The sequence below is a fragment of the Purpureocillium lilacinum genome (genome assembly GCF_023168085.1).
Source record: "Purpureocillium lilacinum CBS 284.36 DNA, scaffold_2, whole genome shotgun sequence".
Taxonomy (NCBI): domain Eukaryota; kingdom Fungi; phylum Ascomycota; class Sordariomycetes; order Hypocreales; family Ophiocordycipitaceae; genus Purpureocillium; species Purpureocillium lilacinum.
The window spans coordinates 1,399,281-1,413,998 of record NW_027072112.1 but is presented as its reverse complement, the minus strand read 5'-3'; the positions used below and the strand labels follow the sequence as shown (position 1 = coordinate 1,413,998).

Below are 14,718 nucleotides of genomic sequence, written 5' to 3'. Positions count from 1 at the left end.
TTTGAGTCGTCTTCCTTGACTCGGGGAAGTCCCAGGTTCGTCGTAACCTCGTAAGGGTCTTGTGGATCCCTTGGTGTCCATGCAACGGATGTTCATGGAATTCTTTGACGAGTTCGTCCTGCAGTGCCTTGGGAACATAATAGCAGCTGTTAAACAGGATCGTGTCCTGTTCTTTTGAACATGCTGGGTTCGTTTCCCAATTGCTGGCGAGTTCGTCGTTCTCGTAGGCTCGTCTGATGCGCTGGATCCACTCTTGGTCGGGTTCGACCTTCCATGTCGCATTGACTTGTCGGCTGCCTAGTTGCAAAGTTCCCTGGCCGGTTTCTCGCAGAATTGCGGCCCTTTGCACTTCTGTCGGTGGTTTGAGGTCTTCTCGGCGGCTGAGAGCATCAGCTCGTCCGTTCTCGCTACCCTTTCGATAGATGATCTCAAAGTTGAATTCCGACAGGAATTCGTACCATCTGACTTGTCGTTTGTTTAGCTCCTTTGTTGTCGTGAAGCTGGTCAGGTTCTTGTGGTCAGTGTAAACTTTGACCGTCTCAGTTGTACCACTCAGGTAGTGTTTCCATTCTTTGAACGCTTCAATGATGGCCATGAGTTCTTTATCGTGGATCGGGTAATTGAGTGCCGGTCCACTGAGTTTCTTTGAGTAGAAGGCGACGGGATGCAGTCGTCCTTGTTCATCTCGTTGTGCCAATTGTCCGCCGAGTGCCCAGTCTGAGGCATCGGTCTCGACTTCGAATGGTTTCGATGGGTCTGGTAAGGCGTGAATAGGTTCTTCCAACATCTTGTTCTTGATGGTGTCAAATGCTTCTTGTTCCTTGTTGCCCCAGACAAAGGGTTGGTCTTTCTTTGTCAGGTTGGTCAGAGGGATGCCGATACCTCCAAAGTTTTTGATGTATCGTCGGTAGAAGTTCACGAAGCCGAGGAAGGCTCGTACTTCCTTGACGTTTGTTGGAGGTGGCCAGTCTTTGACTGCCTTGATTTTGTCTGGGTCCATGCCGATGAATCCGGGCATGATCTCGTATCCTAGGAACTTAACTTTCTGTTTGTGGAATTCACATTTTTCCGCTTCGACGAGGAGGTTCGCTTTCTCAAGTTTCTGCAAGATCTTGTGGACGTGTCCCCGGTGTTCTTCGAGGGTCTTCGAGAAGATGAGGATGTCATCAAGATATACTACGACAAAGATGTCGAGGTGTTCTCGTAGCACGTCGTTGATCATTGTCTGGAAGCTGGCGGGTGCGTTGGTCAGGCCGAATGGCATGACCAGGTACTCGTAGAGTCCTCGTTTCGTTCGGAAGGCTGTTTTCCATTCTTCGCCTTCCTTGATACGGATCAGGTTGTAGGCTCCTTTGAGGTCCAAAGTGGTGAACCATTTGGCGCTGTGAAGCTTGTCCTGTAGCTCCGTAATCAAGGGTAGTGGATACCGGTTCTTGATTGTGATGTTGTTGAGTTGTCGGTAGTCCACACATAGTCTGAGTTTTCCGTTTTTCTTTGGTACGAACAGGATTGGAAATCCTGCAGATGAGGTTGATGGTCGAATGTATCCTTTTCTTTCGTTTTCCGCAAGATATTCGTCGAGGGCTTTTGTTTTTTCTTCGTTGAGTGGGTATATCTTGTGAAAACGGGGTTCGTTTCCAGGCTTCAGGGGTATTTCATGGTCCCATCGGCTGTGTTCTGGAAGTCCTGTTTCTAGCTCGTCGCTGAACAGTTTGCCGTACCGTCGGTATTCCTCGGGAATCCGTTCAGATCGTACTGGCTTGGGCTCCTTGGCAATCACGTATATCCTAAGGGCCTTCTTCGATTCGTTTGAGGGGGTGTCTCGTGTTTTGGAGTTGACCCGCTTCTCAGTGACTGAAACGCTTCCTGGTGTATCCCATTGGAGATGGCCTGTTCTCCAGTTGACTCTGGGATTGCTCGCCCGCAACCAGGGTATCCCTAGTATGACATCCTCCTGGATGTCCATGACGTCGAGTATTAGGTCGTGCCGCTTCCCGCATATCCAGGTTGGGAGGTGCGCAGTCTCCATATCAACCCATCCTTGCGCATAGCTAACAATCTGGCCTTCGACGCCTCTGAGTCGGTAGGGCTCGTCTTTGGTTTTCCAAGGCAATCGTAGTCTGTTGACGAGATTCGGCGAGATAAAGTTTCCTTGTGCTCCGCTGTCTAGCATTGCCTTGATGTTTCGTCCCCCAAGTGTCATGGGTAGGAGCATGTGTTCGTGATTCTGGGTAATCATGCTCATGAGGAACCTTTGGTTGGCCGCAGGTAGTAGTCCCCTTACTGCCTGGCCGTTTCGTTTTTTGGCTGCTCGGAGGGAGGTCCGTGCAGATATGGAGCAGTGTTGATCCTCCAAGTGAGGGGTGTAGTCGCAGAGGTCGCTGCTTCGAGCGTGGATGTAGCTGGTAATCCGGGCGTCATGTGACCGTTTACGAGTCGTAGCGCGGTACTGATGCCTCGCGATTGTCCCTCGTTGAAATGTCTGCGATACTGTTGATTGAATGTGTCTCTCGTGTCCATGGGCATGAGTACACTGGTTGTTGCTGACGGCTGATAGTGCAGCGTTGCCGTGCCGTCGTCCTTTTTGACCAACAACTGGTGTTCTAAATAGTCACCTGTGCGGCATGTGTACGGATTTGGTCGTACTCCGTAAGGTCGGGTTGGCATCCATTTGTATTCCAGCTTGTCCCAAAGGTGCACAGGGCACGTGGGATAGATGCAATGGAGCCAAAGCACATGTCGGTGAGTTGGGTCGTCAGGGTGTGCCCCGGGGGCATCCCCTACCGTTGGCAAGACGCGGCGTTCGGGGTTCCATTCGGCGCGAAGGATCGAGATTAGAAGTTCAGGAGTGGTGATGTCTTGCCCATATCCCATGACGGGTAGGGGTGTCACTTCTCCATCCGAACTTTCCGAAGAGTCTGAGGTCTCTTCGTCACTGTCGCCACCGAACACTTCGTACTGTGGTGGTGGGATCCCGTAGTATTCCGGATGTTCATATGGTTGAGTTGGGTGTTCCCAGTCTTCTCCCTGGTCATCGTTGTGTGGGCTTTGTGTTATCCTCGGGGTCGTAGGACTGGGACTTCGCATGCTTTGAAAGGTTCGGCGAAGTCCTCCGACCCTGGGGGTTTGGGCCACCCGCACTAGTGTTCGTGCGGCGGCAATGTCTTCGGGGATCTGTTGCAACGTTGGTCGTCGGTAAGTCCCGTCAAGGACTCTGTCGCGAGCCCGTTGCATCACCGAAACATTTCGTTCTCGGGGCTTCTGAGGGTACCAGCCCGATCCCTGCTTGTCAGACAGGTGGATCTGGCACGAATCATCGTAACATCCCGAGAAGTGTAGTAGCTCGTGTCGGACGGGTTCCTCCCGTGTGGCTACTTGAGCTCGTCTGTCGGGGATTGGTTTCCAGTTTGACTTCTTCTTCTGGGTGCATTTGTTTGCGAAGTGTCCTGGTTTCCCACAGTTGTAGCAGGTCTTCTTTTTGTTTTTGTCGTCGCGTGTTGCGACGTCAAGATCCATGGGTCCGCTGTGATGTCCATAGGCCGTGGAGCGGTGTCGGTAGGGCTTCCCCTGATTGGCTCGTGAACTTTGAACTTTGACATTTCGTCCACCTTTGTTGCCTCGCTCCAGTCGGCGTTGGTAGTTGCGGTTGTCGATCTTGATTGCCATTTCCACATATTCGTTGAATTCGTCGGGCTTGTCGACTTTGCTGAGCTCGTCCTTTACATCTTCTCGAAGTCCGTCATAGAAGTATTCCATGAGGGCGTTGTCTCCGAGATCGAGCTTTGAGGAGAGTCGTCTGAACTCTCGGTTGTAATGCATGGCCGATCCGGTCTGCCGGAGATTCTTCAGTTGTCTTGTGGCAGTTCTGGCTTCGTCTGGGTCTCCGAAAGCGGTTTCCAGGGCGTTTTCGAAATTGTCGTAGCTCTGGAAGATGGTATTGGTTCCTTCGTCCCTGTCGGCTTCTCCTTCGTGGTCGAGGTAGTCCCTGAGGGTGGGTTCCCACCATTCAAAGGCTTTCCCCGTGAGGAGGTTGCCGATACAGAGGATTTGCGGAACAGCTCCTCCGATAGAAGTGTTGACGCGGAGGTAGGCTTTGGCTTGGGTCAGGAAGGAGCGAACGCTTCCTTTCTGACCGTCAAACGACTCGGGCTTTGGGAACTTGGGGGCTCCCGCGCCGGCCTGCTGGCGTATCTGCTCTCGCAGTTGCTGAACCTCGGCTTGCATTCGGGCAAGCATCTGCCCAGGGTTCTGGGTCGCACCGCTTTGGGTAGACATACTGCTCGTTAGTTGTCAAAGGTAACTTACCGAACAGGAGTGATCAAAATGTAACGGAGCCTGGGTAGGGTCCTAAGGTTTGCTGTTGCTTAGGAGGTAAGCTAGGCTTGACGAGCAGTAAACGATTCAACAAGAGTCCGTTAAGAAGCTTTGAAGACTTCTCATTCAGATGAATGCTTAGATTGATCACTGAAGATCTGGCTACCTACTCTCGGGTAAAGACTGTAGTATATATATCCATCCAGCTCTTCATTGATCTTTACCTGATCACTTGGATCACCGTGATCCTCGTGAGCCTGGCTCGCCTGGATCACCGTGATCCTCGTGAGCCTGGCTCGCCTGGATCACCGTGCTCTTCGTGATCCTTGGGTGCACGTGCTCGATCACGTGACCCCTCTTGTCCTTTCCTGGGATTCTGCCTGTCGTATGCATGACAGGGGTCCTGCTGGCTTCCCTTTGGTCCATTCGTTGGGCGGCCTGCCTTGCGGCCGTCCTTGGTTTGTAACACTCAGGGTCGGGCTTCAGTTGATAAGGGCGCCGTTCCTACCGTTCCTTCAGCTGGTGCTATTGTTAACGTTCCACCTATTGCTCTCGTTGCTGTCGTTGCTGTCGTTGCTGTCGTTGCTGTCGTAATGGCTTCATCGGTCGCCGTCCCATAAATCAAGATGTTCGTTCTCACCGAGCCCAGCATGTTCGGCGTGGCGATTGCAGCGTGTTTTTTTCTTATGGATCATGTACTCAACAACAGCATGTGGTGAGTTGCAATCCCAGCCAGGTGCGGCAGCCATCGAGAATACGTGGTAAGAGTAGAACACTAAGTCTTAGCCCGATGAAGATGCGATAGTGAGGTAAAACTCGAACTTGTCTTCCGTAATGCTGTCCTGCCTCTGCAACTTCATAAATGTGTCAAACACAGTAGCCCAGTTCGTCATTTTAAGGCACGAATTGCTATCGCGGGGCCGGCTCTCTTAACAAAATAGCTCCCTATCCATCACGTCAGAGAAGACGTTATTCACGATTGGCGCGCGGGTTCCGGTACGGAGTACTTCCAGAACTGCCCTTTGCTCTGCTGTTGACACCTGGCTCCAAAACTTGGTGCATTGTTCATGAGATGTCCCCAATGAGAACAGCATATTCATGGTTCCACAGTCGCTGAGGGCATTAAACTCCAAACCATTTGGGCCCTGGCGGTGTAGACGCAAGGTCAATGTGAGCGTGTAGAGATACCGCTTCAACAGGCAATGTCACAGCTGGAACTTGATGTTTAGAGATGACCAGCGACGAGATGAGACAGACATTCGGTTGCGCATGGTTCGCGATGCGACCACCGAGTACCACCATGAAGTATATTCCCTCGTTAGATGGTGAACGTGGCCCAGAAGTCCATTTCAGTTTTGCCTAGTATGGTCTCAGTATCGTTTCACTCGCGTCTCGTCAGAAGCACATGCGCCCTGGGCGGAATGAACGACTGGATGGGTTTGGCAGACAGGAATTGCTTTATGTGGTCGTTAATATCGAAGCCGTTTTCAGGCGCTGTCCCGTCGGCGTTCATATACCCGCATCTCCCTCACCGAACGAATCCTCGCGTGGAGGGCAACACTACCGTCAATCATTATGGGATGTATTGCTGCGACGGGTACCTCTAGAACCCCCCATATCGCCCGTGTTGCCCAAATAGCGCGTCTTGTATTCACAAGTCAATTCATCTATACTTTAGCTCGTTCAAATCGCTGATATCTCGCCTCACGCCACTGCGGACCCCATTTCCGCACGATAATTATGCTTGGACTCGCTGCCGCAACAACCAGAGCCATGAACAAGTATGTGAACCCGTATCCCCAAGCGTCAATGATGTACTGCACGACGGCTGTGCCCACCGCACTTAACGTCGCCCGCGTCAGGTTGAATGACGAAGAGACCCTCCCAGGATTCATGGGATAGAGGTCAACCAGGAGCGTAGTGAGGATCGAAATAGGCCCAGCCAAGCCCATACCGGCCAAGAACAAGATGACCAAGGGGGCAGCAAGGCTGGTCCCGGAATCGACGACCCAACCCCACACCGCAATGGTGATGATGGCGAGAATAGTCCACGGCCACATCAGATCCAACCGGGCTCTCTCGATCGGAAACTTCCGAAGGTCCTCGCCTCTTTTCCGATCAGCGGACACGCCAACGCTTTTTGCGACTCGGGCGTAGTTCCAGTTGAGCAACTTGCCCACCACGATGGACCCAAGAACCGATCCCATCGCAAAGGGGATATAGCAAAGCCCGACCTGAAGGTCGTTGAAGCTGTAGCGCCGGCGGATGACGTCTTGCAACGGCACCAACATGGCGTAGTTGGCCATGACGAAGAGCGACATGAAGAGCATCAGCGAGCCAACGTCTTTTTCGAATATGATGCGAACCGCAGCCCAAATGTTGGGGATGGGAACCTTAAAGGGTCTCTTCTTGGGCTCAGGGAGTGGGGGTGCGTCGGGATTCGATTCAAGGTCGCGCCTTTTGCGGCGCCATTGAATGGAGGACGTCACAGAGGTGTTGACGCTCGGCGGCGGGATTGAGCCATTTCCGACAATGTTTCGAGCCGTCTTATGACCAGTCAGTCCCTGGCAACGCCTCAAAGTAGCGGATGGAGATTTACCTCAGGTACAAAGGGCACATAAATGAGAACAAACACGCTGGCTGCAATGACGAGGAACCAAAACGTGGACCGCCACCCCAGAAATTGGGTCAAGATGCCACCCAGGACCGGCGCCAGCGCCGGAGCGAATTGCACGCTCGCCTGTACCGCAGTGATGTACCCTCCTCGCTCTGCGCTCGTCGTCAAGTCCGCCACGACTGCGCTGCCGATCGCCACAGTCGCGCTGCTGCCAGTACTCTGCAGCGCTCGGAGGACCATGAGGGCCGCATAGTTGTTTTGCAGTGCCAAGTCGATGTTTGCGCCAATGTAAATGGCAAACGTCAACATGTAGACGGGCCGACGACCGATCTGATCGCTCAGATCACCAAAGAAGAGAGGCGCAACGGCCTGCATGATTTGGTAGACCGTGACGGTGAGGTTGAGCTCGCCGAGAGACCGGTGATAGGCCTCAGCGATCGGCGTGATGGCGGGGAGGTAGACGAACGACGAGAACGGCGAGAAGAGAGTCGCAAAGACGGTCATGATGATGACAAAGGCCTTAATTCTGGGTGAGAAGACTGAGTGAAGCGGTCGTTCATCGTCCCTCGTCTGGGTCTCGACCTTTCGAGCATCATCTTCGGCAGGATTGCTCGCGCGATTGATGTTAGAGACATCATGTTGGGAGTTGTCAATTGCCGGGAGGTCCTGCGGCTGCTTGTCATCCTCTTGGTGCAGGTCCGGAGTGTCCCTTGCATCAGCCATTACCGAGTGTCTGCTCTCTCTGTCAGCTCTGTGCAGGTCATTGGCACGGTCGCGGACGAGCCGCATTTAAATAGCTTCACGGCTCCGGGCATCAGCGCACGTCCTACCTTGGTCATTCCAGCGGTCTGCCGGTTCCCAGTCATGGGCACTCCGCTTGGAAGCATTGACTGCAGTGTTAACTCCGAGATTTGATGAGAAGGAGTGAATTCGATTCATTGCATTTGCTGGTCTAGTAGTTCACTGGGCATTTGCGGCCGAGAATACTGGGGAGCTTCGGGTAGTTCGCCGGATGCGCGCGTTTGGGTTTGCCGATTCGGCGCCGACGGCACTATGATCGCCACATCGCAGGCCAACAAGGGCGCAAATGCGTCACTGAAAACAGAGTCCAACTCCGATGCGCATTGCGCGACGGCGGTCGAAGGCAGATTGCTCATTGGCACATGATTGATTTGTCTCTGGTGCGACCGTCATCAATGAGTTGGTGTGTTACTGATGATCACTGGCTCTCCACTCTCTGTGCTGCCCACTGGTTGGAACACGCCCACAGTCAGTAAGCCGCTCCTTGAATATCTACCAGTAATGCTCTTTTGCACCGGATATACTATCGTTCATACGCTAGGATACGTTGATCATTGCAATGAACCTGCTGCTTACCTTTTTGGTGTGACTTGTAGTGAAGGATTGACGCCCTCTGCAGCAGACCGACTGAATTGTTTGTGTCCCTGCATAATGTAAAAGCAAAAGAAACAGAACGGAGATCAACAGAAGAGACGTCTTGGACTCAGGGTATTCCTGTATGGTAGACATGTAGATTCGCCTCTTATACTGCGCCATCAACCTCGCATTCAGGCAACCGTTCGGTGACACGAAATGGCACCCAACGTTTGAAGCGCCTATATAGCGAAGATGACTTTGATAAAAGATTCCAATTAGCCTTCCAAGGAGGCGAATATGACCAACAGGACACAAACACGCCGATACGCCAGGTATAAAGTGCGGTGATAGTACTGGAATACCTTCTGTGGGCGCAAGCGCCTAAACCGACGTGCACGGCGGGACAGAGTCGCAGCTGATGGCTAACATGTCTACTCTCAGACCGCTGCGGGCTGATGGTAAAGACAAAATGATTGGAATGTTCTTGTTGAGACCGGGATCTTGGAATCATACAGTATGTTGACATGCCATGAAGTCCTGTACTGTTACCGTAGCAAGACTGGTTGGAGTGTTTGATGCACGCCCCTCTCCCGTTCCATGAACGACCTGACGGATAGGCGTCTGTCGTCACGTCTAACAAAAGGAGGTTTGCCCGGCCAGAACTCGAAGGCAAGGTCTCAACACGCAAGAATAGCCATACCAGCCAACTATGGCGACCGATGATATCCGAGGGATGTTCTAGACTTTTCGAGATCGTATCGTGCTGACACCGTGTTAGCGCACAACAACAACGCGTCGTCTGCGAACACGAAAGTGCTCAGTCGCTCAGCTGCAGTGAGTGACTGGGCCAGCCAGTTCTCGTGGCTGCAGCCGGCCATGCCAGGTCAAAGACAAAGCCGACTCAAACCACGCAACTTCCACGCCTGGCAACATCGCGAGGCATTGACCGATCCGGCTGACTGTGCTCGGGCGCGTTCATGGCGATGCAAGTGGTGATGATGCAAAAGGGAGCGAAGTCGGAGCTGCAGAGATGTGGGAGATAAGCCGCTCAGAAGCGGACACTTGCGCGAACTAGTTTATGACTTGCTGGACTGGGTTGGTCCGGAGCCGGAGGGGAAACCGGCCTTGAACGATTCGGACCTGTTGATTACGTTTGATACGTACCCAATTGCGCAGGTGAGGGCTAGAAACCGCCAAGAGCTGGAGCGCCACGCCAGGTGACTTCTCCGAATGGAAGGTCGGACGTGCCTCTCGCTCAAGTCTGAGTGGTGTGACAAGGCAAGAGGCTGAAAATGCGACAATCGACAACGTAGCACAGTGGGTCCGATTAGCGCTTGCTGCAGTGCTGCGTGACAATCTGCAGGTTCTAACCCCACGTTTGAGGAGTTGGGGTGCATGATTTAACCTTAGAGATTAGTCGGTGGCAGAGACTAGCTCCCGGGAGCATCTCCGGGGCCGCCCATCGTCTCAATGCAACGGTGGGTAAAACCTTTTCGCCTCTCCTCTGAGGTCCATCAACTGCTGTTCCTGTGATGGCGGCTCCTCGAACATCAAATCTCGCTGCGTTCGTTCAACCTGGGGCCTTGCACGGAAGGCGGGGGCAATTGCCCAGAACAACGGGTAGAAGGCCGAAACGACGATGCAGTCTGCTCCCGCGCCGAGGACAGAGGTGGTCAAGTGACAGGTCGCCAGGCAGCGCGATGCAGACGCTTGGCCGAGACTAAAGGGCCCTAAGCCAGCGTTCGATGTTTAGTCACCAATGAGGCAAAGAAAGCTCTGCTATTCTAGCAACTTCCCAGATAGTAAGGTGGGTTCAAACGCTTGCTACTAATTGCAAAAGGCAAGTGCACCAGAAGAAATACGAAGAGGTATCAGAATGTAGATATAAAAGCCAGTGAGATTGCCTTGGATTACTTCAAACAATACCGCAGTTGTCTCCAGGCTCACTCAAGTACAATACTATTCATTAGTACAACGCGGCGCCATAATGTTCCTGCCTTTTGCCCTTCTGTCCCTCCTGGCGCCTGCTGCCATCGAGGCTGCCGTCGGCAGAACTCCACCATGCGCCGTCCAGGCTCCCAAGAAGGAGTTCCTCGACACCCTGCACGGGTTCCGCGTCCAGGAGGCGAACGCCACTGCCATGGCACTGGTTGGGCGCGCTCAGGCCCAGGTCAACACCTACGTCCATATCATTGCCGAAGACCGGACTTACCAGGGCGGCTACGTGGATGTGAGCCTCACTATTCTGCTCAATTCGCGGGAGATTACATGCTGACATTGCATCCCAGAAAAACACTATTGATGCGCAAATCAAGATGCTCAACTCCAACTTTGCATCGACCGGCTTCTCATTCGTCCTTCGTGACGTCGACTACACCGTCGATCCTTACTACGCCCGGCTCAGGAGCTACGATGATGAGTGGTACCTGAAGAAATCGCTCCGCAAGGGCGAGTACAAGGACCTCAACTTGTACTACTTTGTGAGCATGTTCACGCGTAACACGGGATGGTGCTGGTACCCCACCGACGTCAACAACGGCGACAGCAACTTCGTTCGTGACGGCTGCGTCATGCACGTCGGAACCATGCCTGGAGGTTCTTACTCGCCCTGGAACCAAGGCAAGCTCACCTCTCATGAAGTTGGCCACTGGATGGGACTGCTCCACACCTTTGAGGGTGGCTGCGGCGGCGGAGACTACGTTGATGACACTCCTGCTGAGTCCTCTGCTGCTTACGGTTGCCCTACTGGCCGTGACACTTGCAGCCAGCCCGGACAGGACCCCATCCACAACTTCATGGACTACAGTGACAAGTAAGTTACTTCTCTGCAGATGGAAGAACCCGCGTTAACAGCCTTCTAGCGCTTGCCAAAGCGAGTTCACCACCGGCCAGATCAACCGTATGTGGAGCTGGTGGAACTACTACCGGGCATAGACACCTGGTAGGATAGAAAAGGCAGATGGTAAAGATATTGCGAGGATTTGCAATCTCACGACGCAAGCTTAGATTACCTAGCAGCCTCATGTATTTGGTCACTAAAAGGGGGTTCATCTCATCATATTTGGGTCAAGCTGATTGCGGAGAGTCATGAGAGAAATGAAATGTATAATGGCGACAAAGCGGCGGATAGTCTCCTGCACGCAATAGTGATTTCACTGTCTGAGCACTGCGGTGAGAAGGGCATCGATAGCCGGCTTGTAGCGGAACACATTTCGTAGACGATGATAATCCTCTCGGCCAAGGATCTGTCCTCCAGTATTCTGCCATTAAGGGCAACTACTGCTCAATAGTCTATGGCTTATAATTGTTGGAGAGAAACTTGATAACCAATGGTGAGACGTCGACCGGCGAGTTGTTTGGTCCAGGCCAAGAGTGGTCATGGCCGTCGATCTTGATATGTTCAAGGAGGCCAGGAATATTGGCGCACGTCCACTTTGTGTCATGAACCCCATTAGCGATATCCTCGGTGTTAGAAGTGCTGCACCGATTCCTCCGAGCCCACCGAGATAGCCAGTCTGGTATCGAGGGCAACGGGCCGCCACGGCCCTGCCCGCCGTCATACGAGATGGTCGGGTCTGCGGTGCCATGAACCTCAAACATGGGAATGGGGGAGCGAGACGGGTGGCAGTTCTCGTCACCGGAGACGTCTGTGTAAAAGGCGCCAGAGATGGGGGCGAAGGCCGCAAACTGGCCCCCGTGCTCGGGGGAACAGGCGAGGGTCCCAAGAAAACCGGCTCCACTGTCCGACGGTCAGCATCGGCGAGCGACTTTGAACACGAGAAGGAGGATGCAAGTACTTTGAATGCCCTGTCCCGTAAACACGGGCTTCATCGACGCAGTAGTTGTTCTTAATGCGGTTGACGAGATCGGTGGTAAAGACCTTGTCGCTCACTCCTGGAGTCGCGTAGGTTGGACCTTGCCAGTTTTTCTGCCATTTTGTTCAGTCCTTCATCCAAAATAGAGTCTCGATAATACACACATTGACTCCCGCAGGGTAAACGGTGATCATGTTAGGGTTGATGCTCTCGTCAGAGAATCGGGTCTCCCTCTCAAAAGCAGTCGGATTGTTTCCGGACCCATGATAGGCGATCAGAAGCGGCATCGGCGATCCGACCTTGTAGCTGGAAGGCAGATGAATGCGATATGTTCGCGTTCCCCCGCTGCTTTCAAAGCTGAACTCTCTCGTCTGTCCGACGAAATTGTGTGGCTTAGAACATCCTGAAGAGGCACGTCGTTGGATGGCGGCGCCATGGATGATCCCAGCAAATCCGAGGAAGAGCACGAGTGCCCGGATGCCAAGGACAGCAGCAATGGTCATGGCGAGATATCAGTTGCTGCGCCTCGGTATTGAGACCAAACTGCACTGTCCCAATTGAACCCAAGAGGACCACAGTCGCCATTTATACGGTGCCGGCACTGCCACCGCGCTGACGACTTGATCGACAGCCTGCATCCTACCCGAACGGCGGTGGCGCTTTACCAGGGCTAACCATGCGAAGCTCACGCTCCAGCGCCGAGGGAATGGTGTGATTGGGCAGTGCGACTTCTACGAAGCCTTGTGCTGACATCTGGGGAACTTCATGAGAGCGCGATGTACCGTCATCGCCGACATGATCCCGCCACTACCGCTGTGACCCCACTCAGGCTGACCAGGAGCCGGCAATTAGTTGGAACCGACTCCTCCGTTCCGAGGTTTGCCACTGAGTAGTGCGCCGATTGCTTCCTTATTGAAATGCCGATAATGATAGCCAGATCGCAGTGGAAAAACTGACTGGTACAGTGGATTCACGGTTACCTGGTCGCACAATGCGGTGATGCGTGAGCTACTTAGCATTCAGCTTTGTTGCCAACTTGTCTCAGTAACAACTGGAAGGACAAGGCGGCTCTGACGCAGGCCCGTTGCTGAGCGAGCCCTAGAGCTGGTGGACCCGTCCGCCAGGAATGCCTGTTTGGGGTCGTCCGCGGCTCGGATTTCCGTCTTGGACCTGGTTTTAGAGTCTTTCTCGATGCCGATCACATAATTATAGCACTGCTCGGCCGACACTCCGCGATCTGGTGTACATTGGCATGACCGCGTGGCTGGCAAGGGCCGTTCAACCAACTTTACTCCAGTTACGTTACCCCCAAAAGTCTTGTAGTCGTTCTCATTCGCAGCTACTGCATGGTGGTAGACGGCGACCATACAGCGTCTAGTGGCAGATTGAGCGTTGCAAGCAAGTATTGATTCCGGAACTGGTCTTCATGGGATAGTATGGCGTCGCTGGACAGTAGCATAAAGCTTCGCTACAAGTCAGACAGATAATGCACAGCTAGCAGTGCTGATGTCCCGATATCCGGGGTCCCAGACTCCCAACACAGATTTAGGCGGCCAAGCCTTTGAGTGGCCGGCGGGCGCAGCCGCCTGACACTAGTAGCAGGGGCCCCAGCCTGCCACACCTCATTGAGACGCGATCATGACGTTGGCGACAAACACAACAGTCGCGCAAGAGAGTGATGCAGTACTTTGACCCATTAGCATCAATGCTATCCGCTGGTGAATTTAACAGATCCAACACAAGAAGTTACCCGAATCTGCGACAATGGAAACCCCCCCTGTCACCAACGACAGCCTTGGAGAGCCCCTGTCGGCGAACAACACGGTGCTTACATCGGTCTCGTCCATGACACAGGTACTCAATCTTTCCCGGCCAAGACCAACACATCGCCACTCATCATCCAATGCAGAGTTTTAAACCCGTCGAAAATATTTGCGCGCACCTCAACGCATTTCATGCCTATGCAGACGACCCAGCCAGGGCCGTTGAGGCCAACCATTATTGCGCGCACGTCAGTATGTATCTTACCCGCCATTCCAATAGTGGCGACATCGCTAACGAGGGGCTGAAGACGAGGACGTTCGTCAATGCCTGCTGTATGACTCGGCTGAGAAGAAAGCACGCTTGATCGGCATCGAGTACATGATATCGCCACGTATATACGATTCGCTGCCTCAAGAAGAACGGCGGCTATGGCACTCCCACGTATACGAGGTGAAATCGGGAATGCTCATCATGCCCAACACAATCGTCCCCGAGGCAGCATGGGACATGGCAGAGAAGCGCGAAATGGAGCAAGTCGTGACGCTCTACGGAAAGGTCTACCATTTATGGCAAACGAATAAAGGCCACAAAGTACCTCTGGGCGAGCCTAAACTCATGACAAGCTTCGTCGCTGATGGGCAGCTCGATTTCGACCGGGTTGCAAAACGTGACAAAAAGTTTGGAACAGACTACAAGCACAAGAAGCAGTCAAGAGCAGATATCCCGTCTCCCGATATTCATCCAGGTGAATGAATACCCCCTGATAACACCTTGCAGATTGCGACGGCTGACATGTTCACAGACGCGGATGCGGCCTGGTCGCGAACATTA

The 14,718-nt window shown here is 53.3% G+C and overlaps 3 protein-coding genes across 3 annotated transcripts; 2 read left to right on the top strand and 1 right to left on the bottom strand.

The window, feature by feature from the left end:
• Nucleotides 1–5,981: 5,981 nt before the first annotated feature.
• Nucleotides 5,982–7,654, bottom strand: PLICBS_002246 (uncharacterized protein; the record flags this gene model as incomplete). The annotated part of the gene is made up of 2 exons (XM_065599987.1): nucleotides 5,982–6,860; nucleotides 6,914–7,654. The coding sequence occupies 2 exons, from the start codon at nucleotides 7,652–7,654 to the stop codon at nucleotides 5,982–5,984; spliced, it is 1,620 nt and encodes a 539-aa protein (XP_065456059.1).
• A 2,641-nt stretch (nucleotides 7,655–10,295) lies between these two features.
• On the top strand, nucleotides 10,296–11,124 carry PLICBS_002245 (uncharacterized protein; the record flags this gene model as incomplete). The annotated part of the gene is made up of 2 exons (XM_018321879.2): nucleotides 10,296–10,538; nucleotides 10,597–11,124. 2 exons carry the CDS (start codon nucleotides 10,296–10,298, stop codon nucleotides 11,122–11,124), a joined length of 771 nt encoding a protein of 256 aa, XP_018179359.2.
• Nucleotides 11,125–14,026: 2,902 nt separating this feature from the next.
• Nucleotides 14,027–14,640, top strand: PLICBS_002244 (uncharacterized protein; the record flags this gene model as incomplete). Its single annotated transcript, XM_018321877.2, has 2 exons — nucleotides 14,027–14,138; nucleotides 14,195–14,640. The coding sequence occupies 2 exons, from the start codon at nucleotides 14,027–14,029 to the stop codon at nucleotides 14,638–14,640; spliced, it is 558 nt and encodes a 185-aa protein (XP_018179357.2).
• Between the last annotated feature and the right edge of the window lie 78 nt (nucleotides 14,641–14,718).